The sequence below is a fragment of the Dryas octopetala genome, chromosome 6, assembly GCF_963921425.1.
Source record: "Dryas octopetala chromosome 6, drDryOcto1.1, whole genome shotgun sequence".
Classification (NCBI taxonomy): Eukaryota; Viridiplantae; Streptophyta; class Magnoliopsida; order Rosales; family Rosaceae; genus Dryas; species Dryas octopetala.
The window spans coordinates 3,991,966-4,008,019 of NC_141371.1; the positions used below are offsets into that span (position 1 = coordinate 3,991,966).

At 35.9% G+C, this 16,054-nt stretch overlaps 2 protein-coding genes across 8 annotated transcripts; both read left to right on the top strand.

Annotated features, from left to right (window-relative positions):
- Positions 1-205: 205 nt before the first annotated feature.
- On the top strand, positions 206-8,259 carry LOC147281289 (phospholipid-transporting ATPase 1-like). Of its 7 annotated transcripts, XM_086247427.1 has the most exons (11): positions 206-510; positions 603-730; positions 969-1,092; positions 1,242-3,260; positions 3,839-4,181; positions 4,418-5,201; positions 5,393-5,516; positions 5,752-5,971; positions 6,321-6,779; positions 6,883-7,197; positions 7,791-8,259. In XM_086247427.1, exons 4-10 carry the CDS (start codon positions 1,850-1,852, stop codon positions 7,082-7,084), a joined length of 3,543 nt encoding a protein of 1,180 aa, XP_086103553.1. In that variant the 5' UTR covers positions 206-510; positions 603-730; positions 969-1,092; positions 1,242-1,849; the 3' UTR covers positions 7,085-7,197; positions 7,791-8,259. The 7 variants fall into 7 exon arrangements, with proteins under 7 accessions (XP_086103553.1, XP_086103551.1, XP_086103557.1 ...); XM_086247425.1 differs by having other exon boundaries at positions 206-730; XM_086247431.1 differs by having other exon boundaries at positions 206-730; positions 5,393-5,510.
- Positions 8,260-12,751: 4,492 nt separating this feature from the next.
- LOC147281290 (WRKY DNA-binding transcription factor 70-like) lies at positions 12,752-15,633 on the top strand. The gene is made up of 2 exons (XM_086249160.1): positions 12,752-13,197; positions 14,899-15,633. Exons 1-2 carry the CDS (start codon positions 12,827-12,829, stop codon positions 15,497-15,499), a joined length of 972 nt encoding a protein of 323 aa, XP_086105286.1. The 5' UTR covers positions 12,752-12,826; the 3' UTR covers positions 15,500-15,633.
- The last annotated feature ends 421 nt before the right edge of the window (positions 15,634-16,054 follow it).

A 16,054-nucleotide genomic window follows, 5' to 3' on the forward strand; every position in this document is an offset into this window, starting at 1 on the left:
TTATATAGGAAAAAAAAAAAAAGTCACATTTTTATACAAATATGAATGCCATCCAACTCATACTTGTAGAGGGAATAATTACTCATCAAATGAACACAAATTTACAATTATGCCCCAAGTAATTAAATGTGAACGTTGGGCTGTCAAAAACTCATTGAAATACAGAATGACAAGACGAGTTGGAGTCCGTCAGTAGTGACAAGGCAAGGCCCCAAGATTCGTGCTTTACCGCTCGTCTCGTCTCTCTGTTTGTCCTCCGCCTGCGATTTTATCGGGACTTTCGGTGCCGACCACCGACCTTTCCCTCCAAAATTCGACACGTCCCATTATCCCCAATTTTCACAAAAATTCAGTCCCTCGCCTAAATTTCGATTTTTCTTCATCGAACCCTAAAGTTTTTTCTTTTTGCAATGATATGAACCATCACCACCACCACCGTCGTCTTCTTCGTAATCCCGGATCTGCTGGTTCATGAAAGATTCTAAAAACGAATAAAGGAAAAAACTGAGGGTGAGATCACATTCCCGATCTGCTCGTCACAGTGTGATCTGTCTGTCCGCCATTGCCTTTTTCTTATTTACGTTGTGTGATTTCGTATTCAGTGCAATGAAGGACATCTCAATAATCTGATATCAGTTTCCGTTTCACCAATTACGAGACGATAAAGATAAAGCTAAAGCCAAAGCCCCCTCCTTGTTTGCTTTCTCTCTCAGAGTCAGAACACTCGCAGGTCTGGTCTGCTTTTTGGGTTTTTGTTTTACCTGATTTTCAATTTTTATTTTTGCGTTTTGAGAATTTTTCAGAATGTTTAGCACGTTTAGGGCCATCTCGTTTCTGAATCAATTCGGGGTATTTTGTTCATTTGTGTTTTGATTCTGTGTGAGAATGAGATTAGGGTTAGGGAGGGAGACAGGGCAGTAATTCAGATTGTATGTTAACCTTGTTTTCTTGTCTTTGTTTGTTTTTAGTTTTGGCATTGCTTGTTTGGGGATTCGTGGAAGTTCGTTCTTATTTGGAACTTGGATTGAAGTTGAGCCATTGGCATTTTTCTGTGGGGGCCTCTCGCTTCTCCCTCTCAGCGATTAAAGGGTGGTCCGTTTCTGATCTGTTCCTTTTGCGTGTGAAATGAAATTTTTTTCTCTTTGTTACATCTCTGTATTTATGAGTTTTGGAAGTGGATCCGTAATACGGGTTCTGGGTGGTATTACTGAGCTACATTGTCGTTTTTTCATACTATGCAGGAGCGGTTTTGGTGGATTTGTTAAGCAGCTTGAATTTCACTTTGCAATGTGTAGAATCTGAATACAGTGGTAACCAAGCATCAATTTTGGGCTTAGAGGGATCCTGGATTCTGGGTTTTTGATTAAACAGTGCTCATATTCTTCTGGCTCATTTGGGTTTTGCCAGAAGATGGAATTCCTGGTTTGATTTGACAGTGTTTGTTCATGGTGGTTAGAAGTTGGATTAAGTGTATATGTAATTCTCCAATGATCACATTGGGGAATTATATATGAGTTCTGGGCAGCCATTGCTGTCATCATCGGATTCTTCATCAGCATCAGTGGTGCAGTCCTCTTCTCCCACTTAGAAACTCGACCGTCTCTGCTTTAATGCTTCCTCTTCTTCTTCCATTCTTGACAACAACGACAATGCTCAAAGTTATTTATTTGACGTGAAGGGCAAAGCGGCTGCTTCTGTTGGTGACTCTGGTTGCTGTGAGAAGCCCTTTGAAAATTCTGCTACTCACGCAGAATCAAAGCAGTTTTGTCCACACAAGCCTCAGTTTTTTCCGCAGATTCCGTTGGAATACCCCACGAGGGATAGAAGACGCCTGGGGTCGTGGGGTACAATGGAACTGCATAATATCAATGGAAATTCAGGAATCCTAGAAAACTCCCAGGCTCCAGCTAGGGTTCAGGAAAAGTTGTCTCAGAGGATCCGCCACAAAAGCGTGCAGTTTGAAGATAATATGCTACATCACGACAATCCAAGGGTGATCTATATTAATGATCCGAAGAGGACTAATGACAAGTATGAGTTCACTGGGAATGAGATTCGAACTAGCAAGTATACCCTGATCACCTTCCTTCCCAAGAATATTTTCATTCAGTTTCATCGGGTTGCTTATTTGTATTTCCTAGCTATTGCCGCTCTCAACCAGCTTCCACCTCTAGCAGTATTTGGGAGAACGGTGTCTCTTTTTCCTCTCCTGTTTGTGCTTACTGTCACAGCTATTAAAGATGGCTATGAGGATTGGCGAAGACATAGATCAGACAGAAATGAGAACAACCGGGAGGCTCTGGTGCTTCAATCTGGCCAATTTCAATCAAAGAAATGGAAAAATATTCAAGCAGGAGAGGTTCTGAAGATGTGTGCTGATGAGACAATTCCTTGTGATGTGGTTTTGTTAGGGACAAGTGATCCTAGTGGAATTGCCTACATTCAGACAATGAACTTGGATGGTGAGTCGAACTTGAAAACAAGGTATGCTCGGCAGGAAACAACTTCAGAAGTATCTGAAGGGTGTAAATTTTCGGGGCTCATCCGATGCGAACAACCTAATAGGAATATATATGAGTTCACAGCCAACATGGAGTTTAATGGACATAGATTTCCACTAAGCCAATCAAACATAGTTTTGCGTGGTTGCCAGCTGAAGAACACAGACTGGGTAATTGGTGTTGTGGTATATGCCGGACAGGAAACAAAGGCAATGCTGAACAGTGCCGCTTCTCCTTCCAAGAGAAGCAAACTGGAAAGCTACATGAATAGGGAGACCTTTTGGTTGTCAATTTTCCTTTTTGTCATGTGTTCAGTTGTGGCCATTGGCATGGGACTGTGGCTCGTGCGCCATAAAGATCAGATTGATACCTTGGCATATTACCGGAAAAGATTCTACACAAGTGGAAAGAATGATGGCAAAGTCTATAGGTTTTATGGGATACCTATGGAAATTTTTTTCTCCTTTTTGAGTTCTATCATAGTGTTTCAGATAATGATACCAATCTCTCTGTATATTACTATGGAGTTGGTTCGTTTGGGCCAGTCATATTTCATGATCGAAGACAGGCATATGTTTGACAGTAGCTCTGGCTCAAGGTTCCAGTGCAGATCTTTGAATATCAATGAGGATTTGGGTCAAATACGATATATATTTTCAGACAAAACCGGGACACTTACTGAAAATAAAATGGAATTCAAAAGAGCAAGCATATATGGGAGGAATTTCGGGAGCTCTTTCCAGGACGAGAATGCTGCAGGTGTAACATGGCACTCTTTTTTTACCTCTCTCTGATTTTCTTTTGAAGCTTACCTTATCTATGATAGAGATGATGTTGTAGTTCTTGCCTACCAAAACATGTTATGTTACTTAAATACATCTCAGTATGTCATTAACATGACATTATTTTCCACTGCAATTATTTGTTAGTATTGCTTGCGTAGTTAGGGCTTGTTTGATAACATTTTTGTTTTTTTAATTAAAGAATGGAGGAAGAGGAGAAAAATGAGAGAGATAGAAGATATATGAGAAAGCTGAGGAAGAAAAGTGCGAGAATATATAAAATTATAATTAAAACTAAAAACCATGCCAAACTGTATTTTTTTTTTATTTTAAAAATCAGTAGATGTGCGCTTTCTCGTTTCTCCTTGATATTTTAAAAACCATGCCAAACAGGCCCTTAGTTTAGCTAGTGTGTGCAATGATATTTCTTTTTAAACGGTTATGTATATGAAAATCTGTTTCAAATTGTTGCTTTCTGAAAATAGATGATACTGTCATAAAGTGTATCCAAATTTTGTTTTTGTACGAGCGTTCATTTTATCTGATCTTTGGCAGGAGCAGGTGTAGGTAGAAAGAGATGGAAGCTGAAATCGGAAATTGCTCTTAATTATGAGCTCATGGAGTTGTTGCACAAAGACTTAAGCGGAGATGACAGGATTGCTGCACATGACTTTTTCCTTACATTGGCTGCGTGTAATACTGTGGTTCCTATTCTAAGTAATGGTACAACTTCCGGTTGCACAAAAAGTGAATTAGGTGATGATGTTCAAGCTATTGATTATCAGGGGGAGTCTCCTGATGAGCAAGCTCTAGTTTCTGCAGCCTCTGCTTACGGATATACTCTTTTTGAGCGCACATCTGGGCATATTGTGGTTGATGTCAATGGTGAGAAACTAAGGTAGAAAGTCACTCACTTCTACTATTTTCGTTTTCCTCTTTTTGCTCAATTAGCTGCGCATTGTACTTCATTATCATGTATGGGGTTGTATGTTTGAATCATCTCCGTGATAACTGGTGTTGTATATGAGTGTGTTAGGGTAGTGGTACTTTTTTTTTTGGCCGGCGGGTAGTGGTACTTAAACATGCTTTTATACTCCTTTACTAGTGACTTTTTTATTTGTATGTGGAATCTAGGTTGGATGTATTGGGTCTGTATGAGTTTGATAGTGTGCGAAAACGAATGTCTGTCGTTATCAGATTCCCGAACAATGCTGTAAAGGTGTTAGTGAAAGGTGCCGATACTACTATGTTCAGCACTTTAGGAAATGACTTTGAAAGGGATGATCATTTGAGGCAGGCAACACAGACCCATCTGACTGAATATTCCTCCCAAGGTTTACGTACTCTCGTAGTTGCTGCCAGGGATCTTACTGATGAAGAACTTGAGCAGTGGCAATGCATGTATGAAGATGCAAGTACCTCGTTGACTGATCGAGCCTTGAAATTACGTCAAACATCAGCTCTCATTGAATGCAACTTGAAGCTACTTGGGGTAACTGCAATCGAGGATAAGCTACAAGATGGTGTGCCAGAAGCTATCGAGGCCCTCCGGCAAGCAGGAATCAAGGTCTGGGTTCTGACTGGAGATAAGCAAGAGACAGCTATTTCGATCGGTCTATCATGCAAACTCTTGACAGCAGATATGCAGAAAATTATCATAAATGGAACTTCTGAGGATGAATGCAGAAATCTTTTGGCTGATGCTATTGAAAAATATGGTATCAAATCATCACATAAAAGAAATCAATGTTCCAAATGGAAAAATAATGCTGAAATTGGCTATCTTGAGGTACCTGGCGATGCAAACACATCAAAGTGGCATGCAAGGAAGGAAGAAGGAAGGCTAAGTGCACCATTAGCACTCATAATTGATGGGAACAGTTTGGTATACATTTTGGAGAAAGATCTGGAGTCGGAGGCAAGACTCTCTTTCCTTCCTTGAACAATTAGCTTGCAGTTTGATATGCCTTTTGTGGTGTTGCATTTCTTTATAAGTGGCTGATAGCTTGCTTTCAATCTTAAGAGTTTTTCTCACTGCACACACAATACTGTTGTTTTGGATTCACGCATGCTGAAGATTTACTTGGTAATGTCTTTTTCTTTCTACAGCTTTTCGACCTTGCCACTTCCTGTAGTGTTGTGTTATGCTGTCGTGTTGCACCTTTGCAGAAAGCTGGAATTGTTGATCTAATTAAGACTCGTACTGATGATATGACACTGGCTATAGGTGATGGTGAGTTGTCATTTGATAATTCTATAGTGATTGTATGATCGGGAGGGTGTGGGATCCGTATTGGTATGGTTTTGTTTTCTCATGCAATCCTTCACGACAGTGCACGTAAAGTTAATACATATGCTCGAGTTTACTGGTTTCTTATGTATGTGCAATCTGTAGTCCTAGACTACGCTTCATTTGGTGTGAAGTTCTAACTTTCTGTTCCTCCCTCTGATCACTGACATTCCGGTAGGGGCAAATGATGTATCAATGATCCAAATGGCGGATGTTGGTGTTGGAATTTGCGGTCAGGAGGGGCGTCAAGCTGTGATGGCATCAGACTTTGCTATGGGACAGTTTCGGTTTTTGAAAAGATTACTTCTGGTGCATGGACACTGGAATTATCAGCGTGTTGGTTATTTGGTTCTATACAACTTCTACCGCAACGCAGTTTTTGTGCTGATGCTATTTTGGTATGCATGGTTATTTGGTTGCTTGGTGTATTTTTTGAGCTTCGCTGCATGTGCTATATCTTATTTTAATTCTAAATTCGATCTTATAAAGTTGAAACATTTGTGTGACCGAGTCCTCTTAAGTTTAGTTAAATAGAAAAACACTCTTTGGAGGCAGAAGACTTGTATAAGTTCTCATAATTGGAATCTGAGATTGTTCTTTCATTGTGGCATTCAAATCATTAATACATTATGCATTGCACATCACAATCTCTTTTGAGCCAAAGGATCATATTCTCTGAGTTACAATGATGCAACTTTTTTAAATGCTGATTGTTTTAAATTGATATGCTTTTCTATTTATCTGCAGGTATATATTATCCACAGCTTTTTCAACAACTTCTGCATTGACAGATTGGAGTAGTGTTTTCTATTCTGTTATTTATACTTCTGTCCCGACCATAATTGTTGGTGTACTGGACAAAGACTTGAGCCACAGGACGCTGTTACAATATCCAAAACTGTATGGTGTGGGTCATAGACACGAAGCATACAATTTACATCTCTTTTGGATCACAATGCTTGACACCATATGGCAGAGTCTTGTTCTCTTCTATATACCCCTGTTCACCTATAAGGAGAGCTCAATAGATATATGGAGCATTGGCAGTTTGTGGACAATAGCAGTTGTTGTCCTTGTGAATGTACATTTGGCAATGGATATTCACCGTTGGGTATTTATCACTCATATTGCAGTATGGGGATCAATAGTTATCACATATGCCTGTATGGTGGTATTGGATTCTATACCTGTCTTTCCCAATTACTGGTTAGATTCGTTGACTTCTACTGTTCCTTTTCTGTTTTGAATTTTTAAATGTTTTATTACATAGAGCTCATATACTTTTTTCCCACCTTTTCTTTTGGGGCAGGACTATATTCCATTTGGCAAAGTCTCCTACCTATTGGATCACCATTTTGCTTATAACAGTTGTAGCATTGCTCCCTCGCTTTGTATTCAAAGTTGTACATCAAATTTTTTGGCCTTCAGATATCCAGATAGCTAGAGAAGCTGAGATATTAAGTGGACACGATAAACATTTGGGATCAAAGCAAGATGAAGGGTCAAGTTAACATATATATTGCATCATTGCCCTCTTTTAGACAAATTCTCATTTTGAGATGGCTTCCCTTGTGTTTGTCCATCGTACGGCTTTCCTGTGGAACATGGTTATAAAATTTCAAAGGTTAGTGTAAGCTTCCATTTTTTTTAAGAGAAAAAACAAAAGAAAAAGATCTTGAAATTAGCTATTTTGTTGACAGAGGATTCTTCTCACTATTTGCCTTGCTAGGTACATAAGTAGAAAAGAATTGTATGAAATCGTAATATAGGTTTCAATTTGTTTGTTATTGGTTATCAGTGGAAAAAATTGGTGTAGATATCAGAAATCATTCATGGGTTGTATGACATCTTCTGGAATTTAACCACCTCATTTTGTTTTTGGTAACAATATTTGTTTCTAGTACAAATGTTAATAATTATACAGTGGTCTTTATTCATCTTTTGGGAGGCTTCCCAGTGTAAGTAAGTGCTCTTGGTCAAGCCATGTTATGAGGAATGAGTTGATCTGTGTCCAAATGACCGAACGTCGTATTTTATAACATCTTGTTTGATAATACATGCAAAAATTGAATCATAACATCATATTGGGTTTAATGAATAGATGTTGTAGCATGTGAATTACAAATATGCCTGCACTGTAATTAACATTTACTATTGTTTTGATTTGTGAGTTTCTGCTGGACCCCTACTTGATGTTTTTTGCTTCTCATTGCTCAGAGAGTTGCACTAGCCGACTGCATGTGAAACAAATCATCAGTATTGGACAACAGACCAGAGAGACCGTTACAGGATAAGAAGAGGGGGGGAAAGGTAGGTGGGATGGTCTAAGGCCAAAGGAGAGTGCTCGGTGGATACAGGAATCTCATTCGGATAATTCCAGTCGGGAATGGAAATCAGGTTGAAGAAAATGAATGAAGAAAGAAGGCCCGAGTTGAGGAATCGAAAAGCAATGTGTATTAACAATGGTAAATATAACAGGGGGTGGTGTTAATAGCTTTGTATGTTACTGCATAGACAGTGGAAACATGAAGGAGATAGAAAATGGTATGAAAAAAAAAAAAAAAAAAAAGAGAATGAAAAACCAGAGTATATAATAGGTTTGTGTAGAGATCAGGTATGCCAATTTTTTTAACATCTTAACATATTAAAATACAAGAGAAATACATGTTATTTATCCTTCGTCTCATTCAGTCTTTTTGGTTTCTGTTGATTTGTTGCAATTGTACATCCTGAATGTGAATCTTTTTCTGAATAACTTTTTAAACAATTACTAGTCATTAAAAAAATTTCTGAATTTAGTCATCAAATGATCTACATAGCATTATATTACTAAATAAGGTTCAAGATGGGTCCACATATAAGCAATTAAAATAAAGGCTTTTTATCACCGATAGTCTTTCTACTTTCACTCAAACATCAAATTAGTTCTTAAAGTATATTTTTAATCAATTTTATTTTTATTTTTGTCGTCGAACATCAGTTTGGTCTTTAGACATTTTGAAAATTTGCCAAAAATAGCTCGGGATACGAAAAAATTTCTTGAAAATTTTTATGGACTCGTCTTGATTACTACTATTTTTATATGGAGTCAAATTATCAAATTGATTTTCTAGAAAATTCAAAATTCTCAAACTAATTCCCCGAATTTTCTGGAAAATACTAAACGTCAATTTGATAATTTAATCCCATATAAAAATAGTAATAGTCAAGATGAGTCTATAGAAATTTTCGGAGAATTTTTTCATATCCTAAGCTATATTTAGCAAATTTTCAAAGTGTGTTTAGGGACAAAATTGATGTTTGGTGACAAAGATGATCAATGACAGTGAGTGAAAATACACTTTAGGGACCAAATTGATGTTTTGGTGAAAGTTGAGAGATTATTTGTTATAAAAACCTAAAATAAATAATGTAATATTAATAGGGATTTGCATAAGCTTTTGGGATTGATTTTGATGTCTTTAGCATTACTCTTGTTTATAATTTGAACTCCAAAGGCAAGTTAAAAAAATTCTGAAGTCTGAAGGACCTAAAAACTATCCTAAAGTCTGAAGGACCTAAAAACTAAACCCTAAAGGCAAGTTAAAAAAATTCCCCATTGAATTTGCAGACACGGCATTGTGTGACCTTGTGCCTTGACCAATTTTCTTTTGGCTCTATATGTCAAATTTCAATACCATCAGATCAAGTGGACTATATTATATATCTACTCGTTCATTCTCGTTGACATGATTATACAATTAGAAACACTTCTATTTTGGTGTAATTTTATTGGATCATGAGTGTAGGGGGCATTCCCTGTAAATTTTTTGACTTTGGGTGCATTCCCTCTTGCTGGTGACCAAAATCTTCAAGTGTGAACATTGATGCTATCTAGGGTGACCACAATTTTCAAAAACACAAACGTGGCTCACATTGAAATTTGCAATTTGTCCAATTTGTCTGGTCCGTACGCGACAGACTCACAGCTGGTACTTGCTTTTAGATTTAAGCATCATAAAACAGTTAAAACTTGTTAGTATTACACTCCAAAATGCAAGAATTACCTATAATAATATTAAAGAAAGTTGGAGTTGTTGAAACTTATTGGTAGGGCGCTTACTCCTACACTAACGATTGAAATTCTTTAAGCTTTTTAGATTAGCCTAAATGATAAAGGTGAATGAAGTAATATATTAAGATTATGATAAGATTAGAATTTAATTTCTTGCAATGTAACCAAAAAAAAAATCGAAATTTATTACTTGTCATTCCTCTCCTTTAAATATAGAAACATAGTTGGAGTTACGTACTCTTAGTGCCACTAGCCAATGCTTTAAGGGATGACTGAAGAATGAAGGCAATCATTTGCACTAACCATTTTCTCCACCTATTAAATTGTCACAATTAACAACCTCATTTTTTTTCTTAAGGATGGGGAAAAAAGCTTAATAAAATGCCTCAAACAAGAAGAGATATGGCCAATGATGAATACTTGAGAGCTTTTCTTTTCAAAAAAAAATATATATGAAAACTTCATCTCATTCCAATGAAGAAAAATTTATCAACCCGGCACTGTTTACTACACTCTAAATTCAAGGAAACAATTGACTTCAATTCATTATGTTTTCTTTTCTTTTTCCTTCCCAATCTTATATATTTACACGACCGACCAAAACTATTATATACAAGAAATGTTAACAACTTGAAATGCCCACTTGAGTTAATAATAGGTGGACATAGTAAACTCATCGTGGTGAATCGTACAGGTTAGAGACTTTTGCAAATATTTCCTCAAGAACGCAAGCTGCAAAACACGTTAGCTAGCTAGTTACATTGCTGTCTGGTGACAATAATTAATTATGATTATGGAATCAACGTACCAATTGCTTTCTGGTGACAATATAATTAAGTTTTAATTACAATTAATTTTGAGTAGTGTTGACCTTCTACTGCTCTCCAGCTCTCCTAATCTTCTTACATTTATGAATGTCCTTATCTAACACGTGTTTGACTATATATATCCTCTTAATTCTTATATATGAGAGGGTGAGGCAAACCTGCAACAGAGTGTGAACGTATCGCTATTTGCTCATACTGACTCCATCTTAAAACCCTTCCAAGAGTGGAAGCTTACCTCGTCGTCTTGAACGCATTCCTCCAATTCCAACCCAATCTAACGAATGTGTTATTACATATACATATATTAACAGCTTGCAATAAACTAGCTTCACTAACTTTTCTTTTCTTATCTTCCCAGCTATCATTTCAACAATTTAATTTAATAAATTCTTTCAATGAAAAAATTAAGAATTTGCATATGTGTGGGATAATGCAGAACTTGTTAGACAACTATTGAATCTCAAAAGCTTAACTTAAGGTAGCGAGTTTGTATCAAGTTAGGTAATCCTTAGAAGTTTTTCTGTTGGTTAATTAACATGATAAATGATAAGTAGAAGATTGAGATTGGATGTTTCTAACTCTAATCTCTAGGAATCAAGACTCGATTTGATACCATGTTGAACAATCACTAAATTTTATAAACTTAAGTTATTAAATAACGAGTTAACATCTTTCCAAAAAGAAAAAAACAATTAACAATTTATATATATGAAGTTAGCTAATATAAATTAATCACACTAAGTTGTGGATTTCATAGTTTCATACCATTTTTGGAGGGACCAACAACACAAGTTTTTCTCCTCGAATGGCTTGGAAAAGGGAAAAGAATTATGAGATCATGGTGCTTTGCCCTCTCATGCATGTGGAAAGTTGAACCATTGAAGTGGATGCATGGTAGAGTACTGTTGCATCTGGGTAGACACTCCATGTGATTGCATTGCGTAATTATTCTCAAACATTATTTAAACGACATGCATGCAGTAGAGGCCCTAGAGGGCTAGAGCTCTAGCTTTTTTATTCTTTCAATAAACAGAGTCTATAAGTTAAGTGCTTTTTTTATTATCAAAATTCACAGGAGATATTCCTTTTTAATTAAACTCGTTTTAGATCTATGTTTAACCCTAGCTAAGACCTGGCTAGCTGTATAATACAATATACACTCGAGGTTGGTGCAGATCGGGTTAGGCTAATTTACCATTAGGAGTTTCACGATCGAGATATATGGGTTCATGTTCATGAAAGAAGGTTTAATTTGTGTTAAAATAGAATATTATTGGGTTCTTGTATATCATTTAGTTCAATTATGTATGCATATACTCTAAAGTTGAACTAAATTTAATTAATTATTTATACCATATTTACTAATTACATTATTAGTTGACACATAATGATATTGTGCGGTAGAAAAATGACATGTATTCAAGAAATAGTTATGTGGACACATGCATAGCTCATTAAATGTGGACACATGCAATCATCAAATTTAAACAATATGTGGTATTTTAACTAAATTGTTATGTCATTTAGTAATGTCAAGTGAGAGAAACAGCATAGCTCATACAAATTTTTGCCCACAGAGTAAGATTCACGTAAATTCTTTTTTCCACAAGAAACAATGGTTATAAATATGTTACATGTTAAATAATAAAGTTTTTAGCCATTTTGTAATGGGAATTGGATCTTGGTGGTATTAAATTTGAATATTCCAACTTAGCCTACACGGTACTTGATGGAAGACTTTAAGCCCTATTGTAAGCATAGTATCTGTATCCCTCCAGTGGACGCTTTTATCCACAACACCGTAGAACAAGGACCTTGAAGATGTAACTAACAACATATTGTCGTCTTCTTAACAGCCAAAATGCCCCTGTCCAGGGCTACTATGGTCATTACCTTTGTCCCATCAGATAGGCATGAAGCAATATTTTTCTGGAAAATTGAGATAAGCTATTAAGATAATACTGATGGCACAACAACTTGGGGTTTTTTTTAAATTGTTGTACTTCTACAGTTGTACTGAAATTAGTATAAATAATTGAACATTAAATTGACGACGACAGAGCAATGACGTTGAATGATGACGACACATAACATTTCGTACGATTCTCCCATCTTGCACAGGGTGCGCGCGTGTAACAAACGGCAAGTGAAGTATGCGGTGGACAGCCATCCAACCGTTGAATCGTGTGGGGTAGTCTCTTGAAGAAGAGGAATTTTCCTACGACCTTCTTTTTCGCTCTTGTTCCTGGCAATGCATCTGAGGAACTGTTTTGGACATATATAAAAGGATATGTGATCCACCACTTTGGCTACAGCGAGTCAGCGACCGATTCCAGTACACCAGAAACTCAGCGAGTGAAATTAATTAACTGATGGAGTGGTCGTGGCCGGAGAGTGTGTCGTCGAATCGGCAGAGGGTGATGGAGGAGCTGATTCAGGGGCGCGAGATTGCGAGTCAACTTCGTATGGTTCTTGATACATCGGTGGACTGTGAATCGGCTGAAGGTCTTGTTTCGAAGATCGTGGGGTCCTTCACCAACACTCTTGTCATCTTAAGTGGCTCCAAGGAGGAGCTCACTTCTCAGATTCAACCCAATAATACTAATGTTTCTGTTGCTGCTGCTGATTCTTCATCTTGGAATACTCACCATCATCTTGCTGTTAAGTCTGAAGATGATTCTCAGGAGACTAATTCTAACCCTACTTCAACGTTCAACGATCGTAGAGGTTGTTACAAGAGAAGGTAATTAATTATACTCTTCATTTTATTCACTGCTATCTACCTACAATCTACATGCATTTTCATGTTAATCTCAAACAATTATGATGTTCACTAATCTCTTTATAGGAATCGATCCAAGTTATTAAATTTAGAAAATTTCTTTTTTTTAGGGTTCCGAAATTGAAACACATGTTTAACAATTTTCGTGAAGATTTTGTCGAAATTTCAAAATATTTCAGTGAAATTTATCAAAATTTTTTATTTTCTCTAACTTCAGAAATTCACAAAAAATAGCTTGAGATTCCAAATAATTCATCAAAAAATTCTACGGACTCGTATTGATGAGTACTAATTTCTTATCACCTCAAAATAGTCAAATTGCATTCAAAAAAATTATGAAAAATTCTAGTCTCATAATTTAATTCTGAAAAAAATAATAATCACCAAATTTTTGAACTTTCATTTTTTAAAATTCATTTACACACAACTAACCTCTAGAACCACAACCAAAAGTCTAAGTTAGTTAAAATAAACTTAAAGAAATTTTTAATTCCTTTAAACAAACCTTAAAACAAGTTTGAAAAATTTAAGTAACAAAATTACTATAAGCCAAAATTTGGGTTGTTTCACTTAGTAAAGACAAATCTTGGCTGAGTGAGAGGCATATAGCAAAAAAGGAAGGAAAGATTTAAAAAAAAAAAAGAAAAGGTTTGGAGCCTTTGGGTAATTGGAAAGAAAAAAAAGATTTAGGATTTCGTTTAATTATTTTAAACTTTAAAATCTAATACATTTCTATATAAAAAATAATTAAAAATATCCTAAAGGGCCTAAAACTTAATATCTTAAAGAATATAGAATATATAGAGTTTAATGTATAGATTATAGAGTATAAAGAATGTTAGGGTAGATAGAGTATTAGGGTTTAGATTTTAGTGTATAATTAAATTATATAATATAAATATTATACTAATTTTATTTAACAGTATTTGCTCCAGCGCGCATTATATTCACCTTATATCACATAAAACCTACTATATAATTTAGTGACTATATTGCTCCTAACTTTTGTTGGCAATTTTAACAGAAATTCATTTTGATACCTATTAGACACAAAATAAAAGTTTAGGTACTCAATTGGGACAAATAAAAATTTAGGTACTACATTAAAACAAATGTCAAAATTTAGGTACTAAATATTATTAAAAAAAAAAAAAAAAAACCCTATTTACAAGTCTTACCTCACTTCTCTAAGAGGTGATCACACTAAAATCGGCCAGGAACAGATTTAAAGATTTTGTTCATGAAATACACCAAGAGCTTTGGATTGAGCAGCTGCTATGCATATTTATTGATAATCGTTACTAAGCAAATATAGCATTTCTCCTCAGGCCAAAAGGGCAAAAAAACACAGAAGTTTTTTTTTTTTTTTTTTTAAATGGTATTGTAATTTTGTCCTAATCAACAAAATAATGGAGGAGTGAGGACCACCACTTGTTTCGATGGGTTCATGTCATGGCGTTTGCAAAACAAAATGAGTGTACTTTTTCATTTCACCTCTATTGAATGACATAAATGTCCCTGACTCCCATCGTTCTTACCATCACACTATTATAATTTATAGCATATATATCAAATTATTCATTTCATCGGAATTTTTCGTAAATCACTTGGAATTTAATTTGTGATTAATTAATTAATTTGTAAATTGTTAATTACTTGCAGAAAGACTTCACACTCATGGAGCAGAGACTCTTCTACTTGGACCGACGACGGTCATGCATGGAGAAAGTACGGACAGAAGAAGATCCATAAAACCAATCATCCGAGGAACTACTTCAGGTGCACTCATAAGTTCGACCAAGGCTGCCAAGCAACCAAGCACGTGCAGAAAATTCAAGACGACCCGGTCCCACTGTTTCGGACCACGTACTATGGAAACCACACGTGCAGGGACTTGCTCAAAGCTCCTCATGAGCTCATCTTGGATGATAGTACCTGCAGCCCTATAGGGTCTGCCACGTACATCAAATTTGACGACACCAATAACAACAACTTCACAACAAGCAAACAAGAGCACCCATTTTTCTCATCCCCGATCAAAAAAGAGTTCATCAAGGAAGAAGATGTATTGTCAAGTGATCGTGTGGCCCACATTAACCAATCGTCACCCTCATCACGCTATTATGATGATTATTTTGTGACACCTCCTCATGATGATCTGACGGCCTTCGATCAGCTTCATCATGGGGACGTGATTTGTGGGATAATGATGGGGCCTAGTTATGACTTTGATGATGAAAGTTTGCGATCATATTATTTTTGATTTATGAGTACGTAGATTAATTACTTGTTTGTTCTTTGTAAGTTCAATAATATTGTAGAAAAATCGTATGTTACAGTTTCTTCAATGAAAACTAGTTGCTTTTTCGGGGAATAATATTAGAGAAAATTAAACCATTGAACTACTAATTTTTCACTTTGTCTTATATTAGTTCATGTTCTTTTTTTTTGTTTTTTATTAGTTCACTAATTTTGTGATGTGGTCCATTATGGTCCAAATCGTCAAATTAATACAAATGGCCGTCTATTTTAGTTAAGTTGTGTGCACATGAAGGTGTTGTACGTTGTGGACCAATGTGAAACTAAGTGAAGAATTAGATAACCATAACAGTGCCCATGTGCACAGCACGTACATAACTAAAATATATGGTTGTTTTTTAGTTATGGTTGTTTGTGCTAATTTAACAATTTTGACTATAATGAGAAACGTCACAAAATTAGTAGATCAATAAAGAATAAAAAAATTAAAGTAATATGAAACTTTCTAAAGAATAAGTAGACTAATTAATGGTGCAATTTCTTCTATCTTGTAACACTG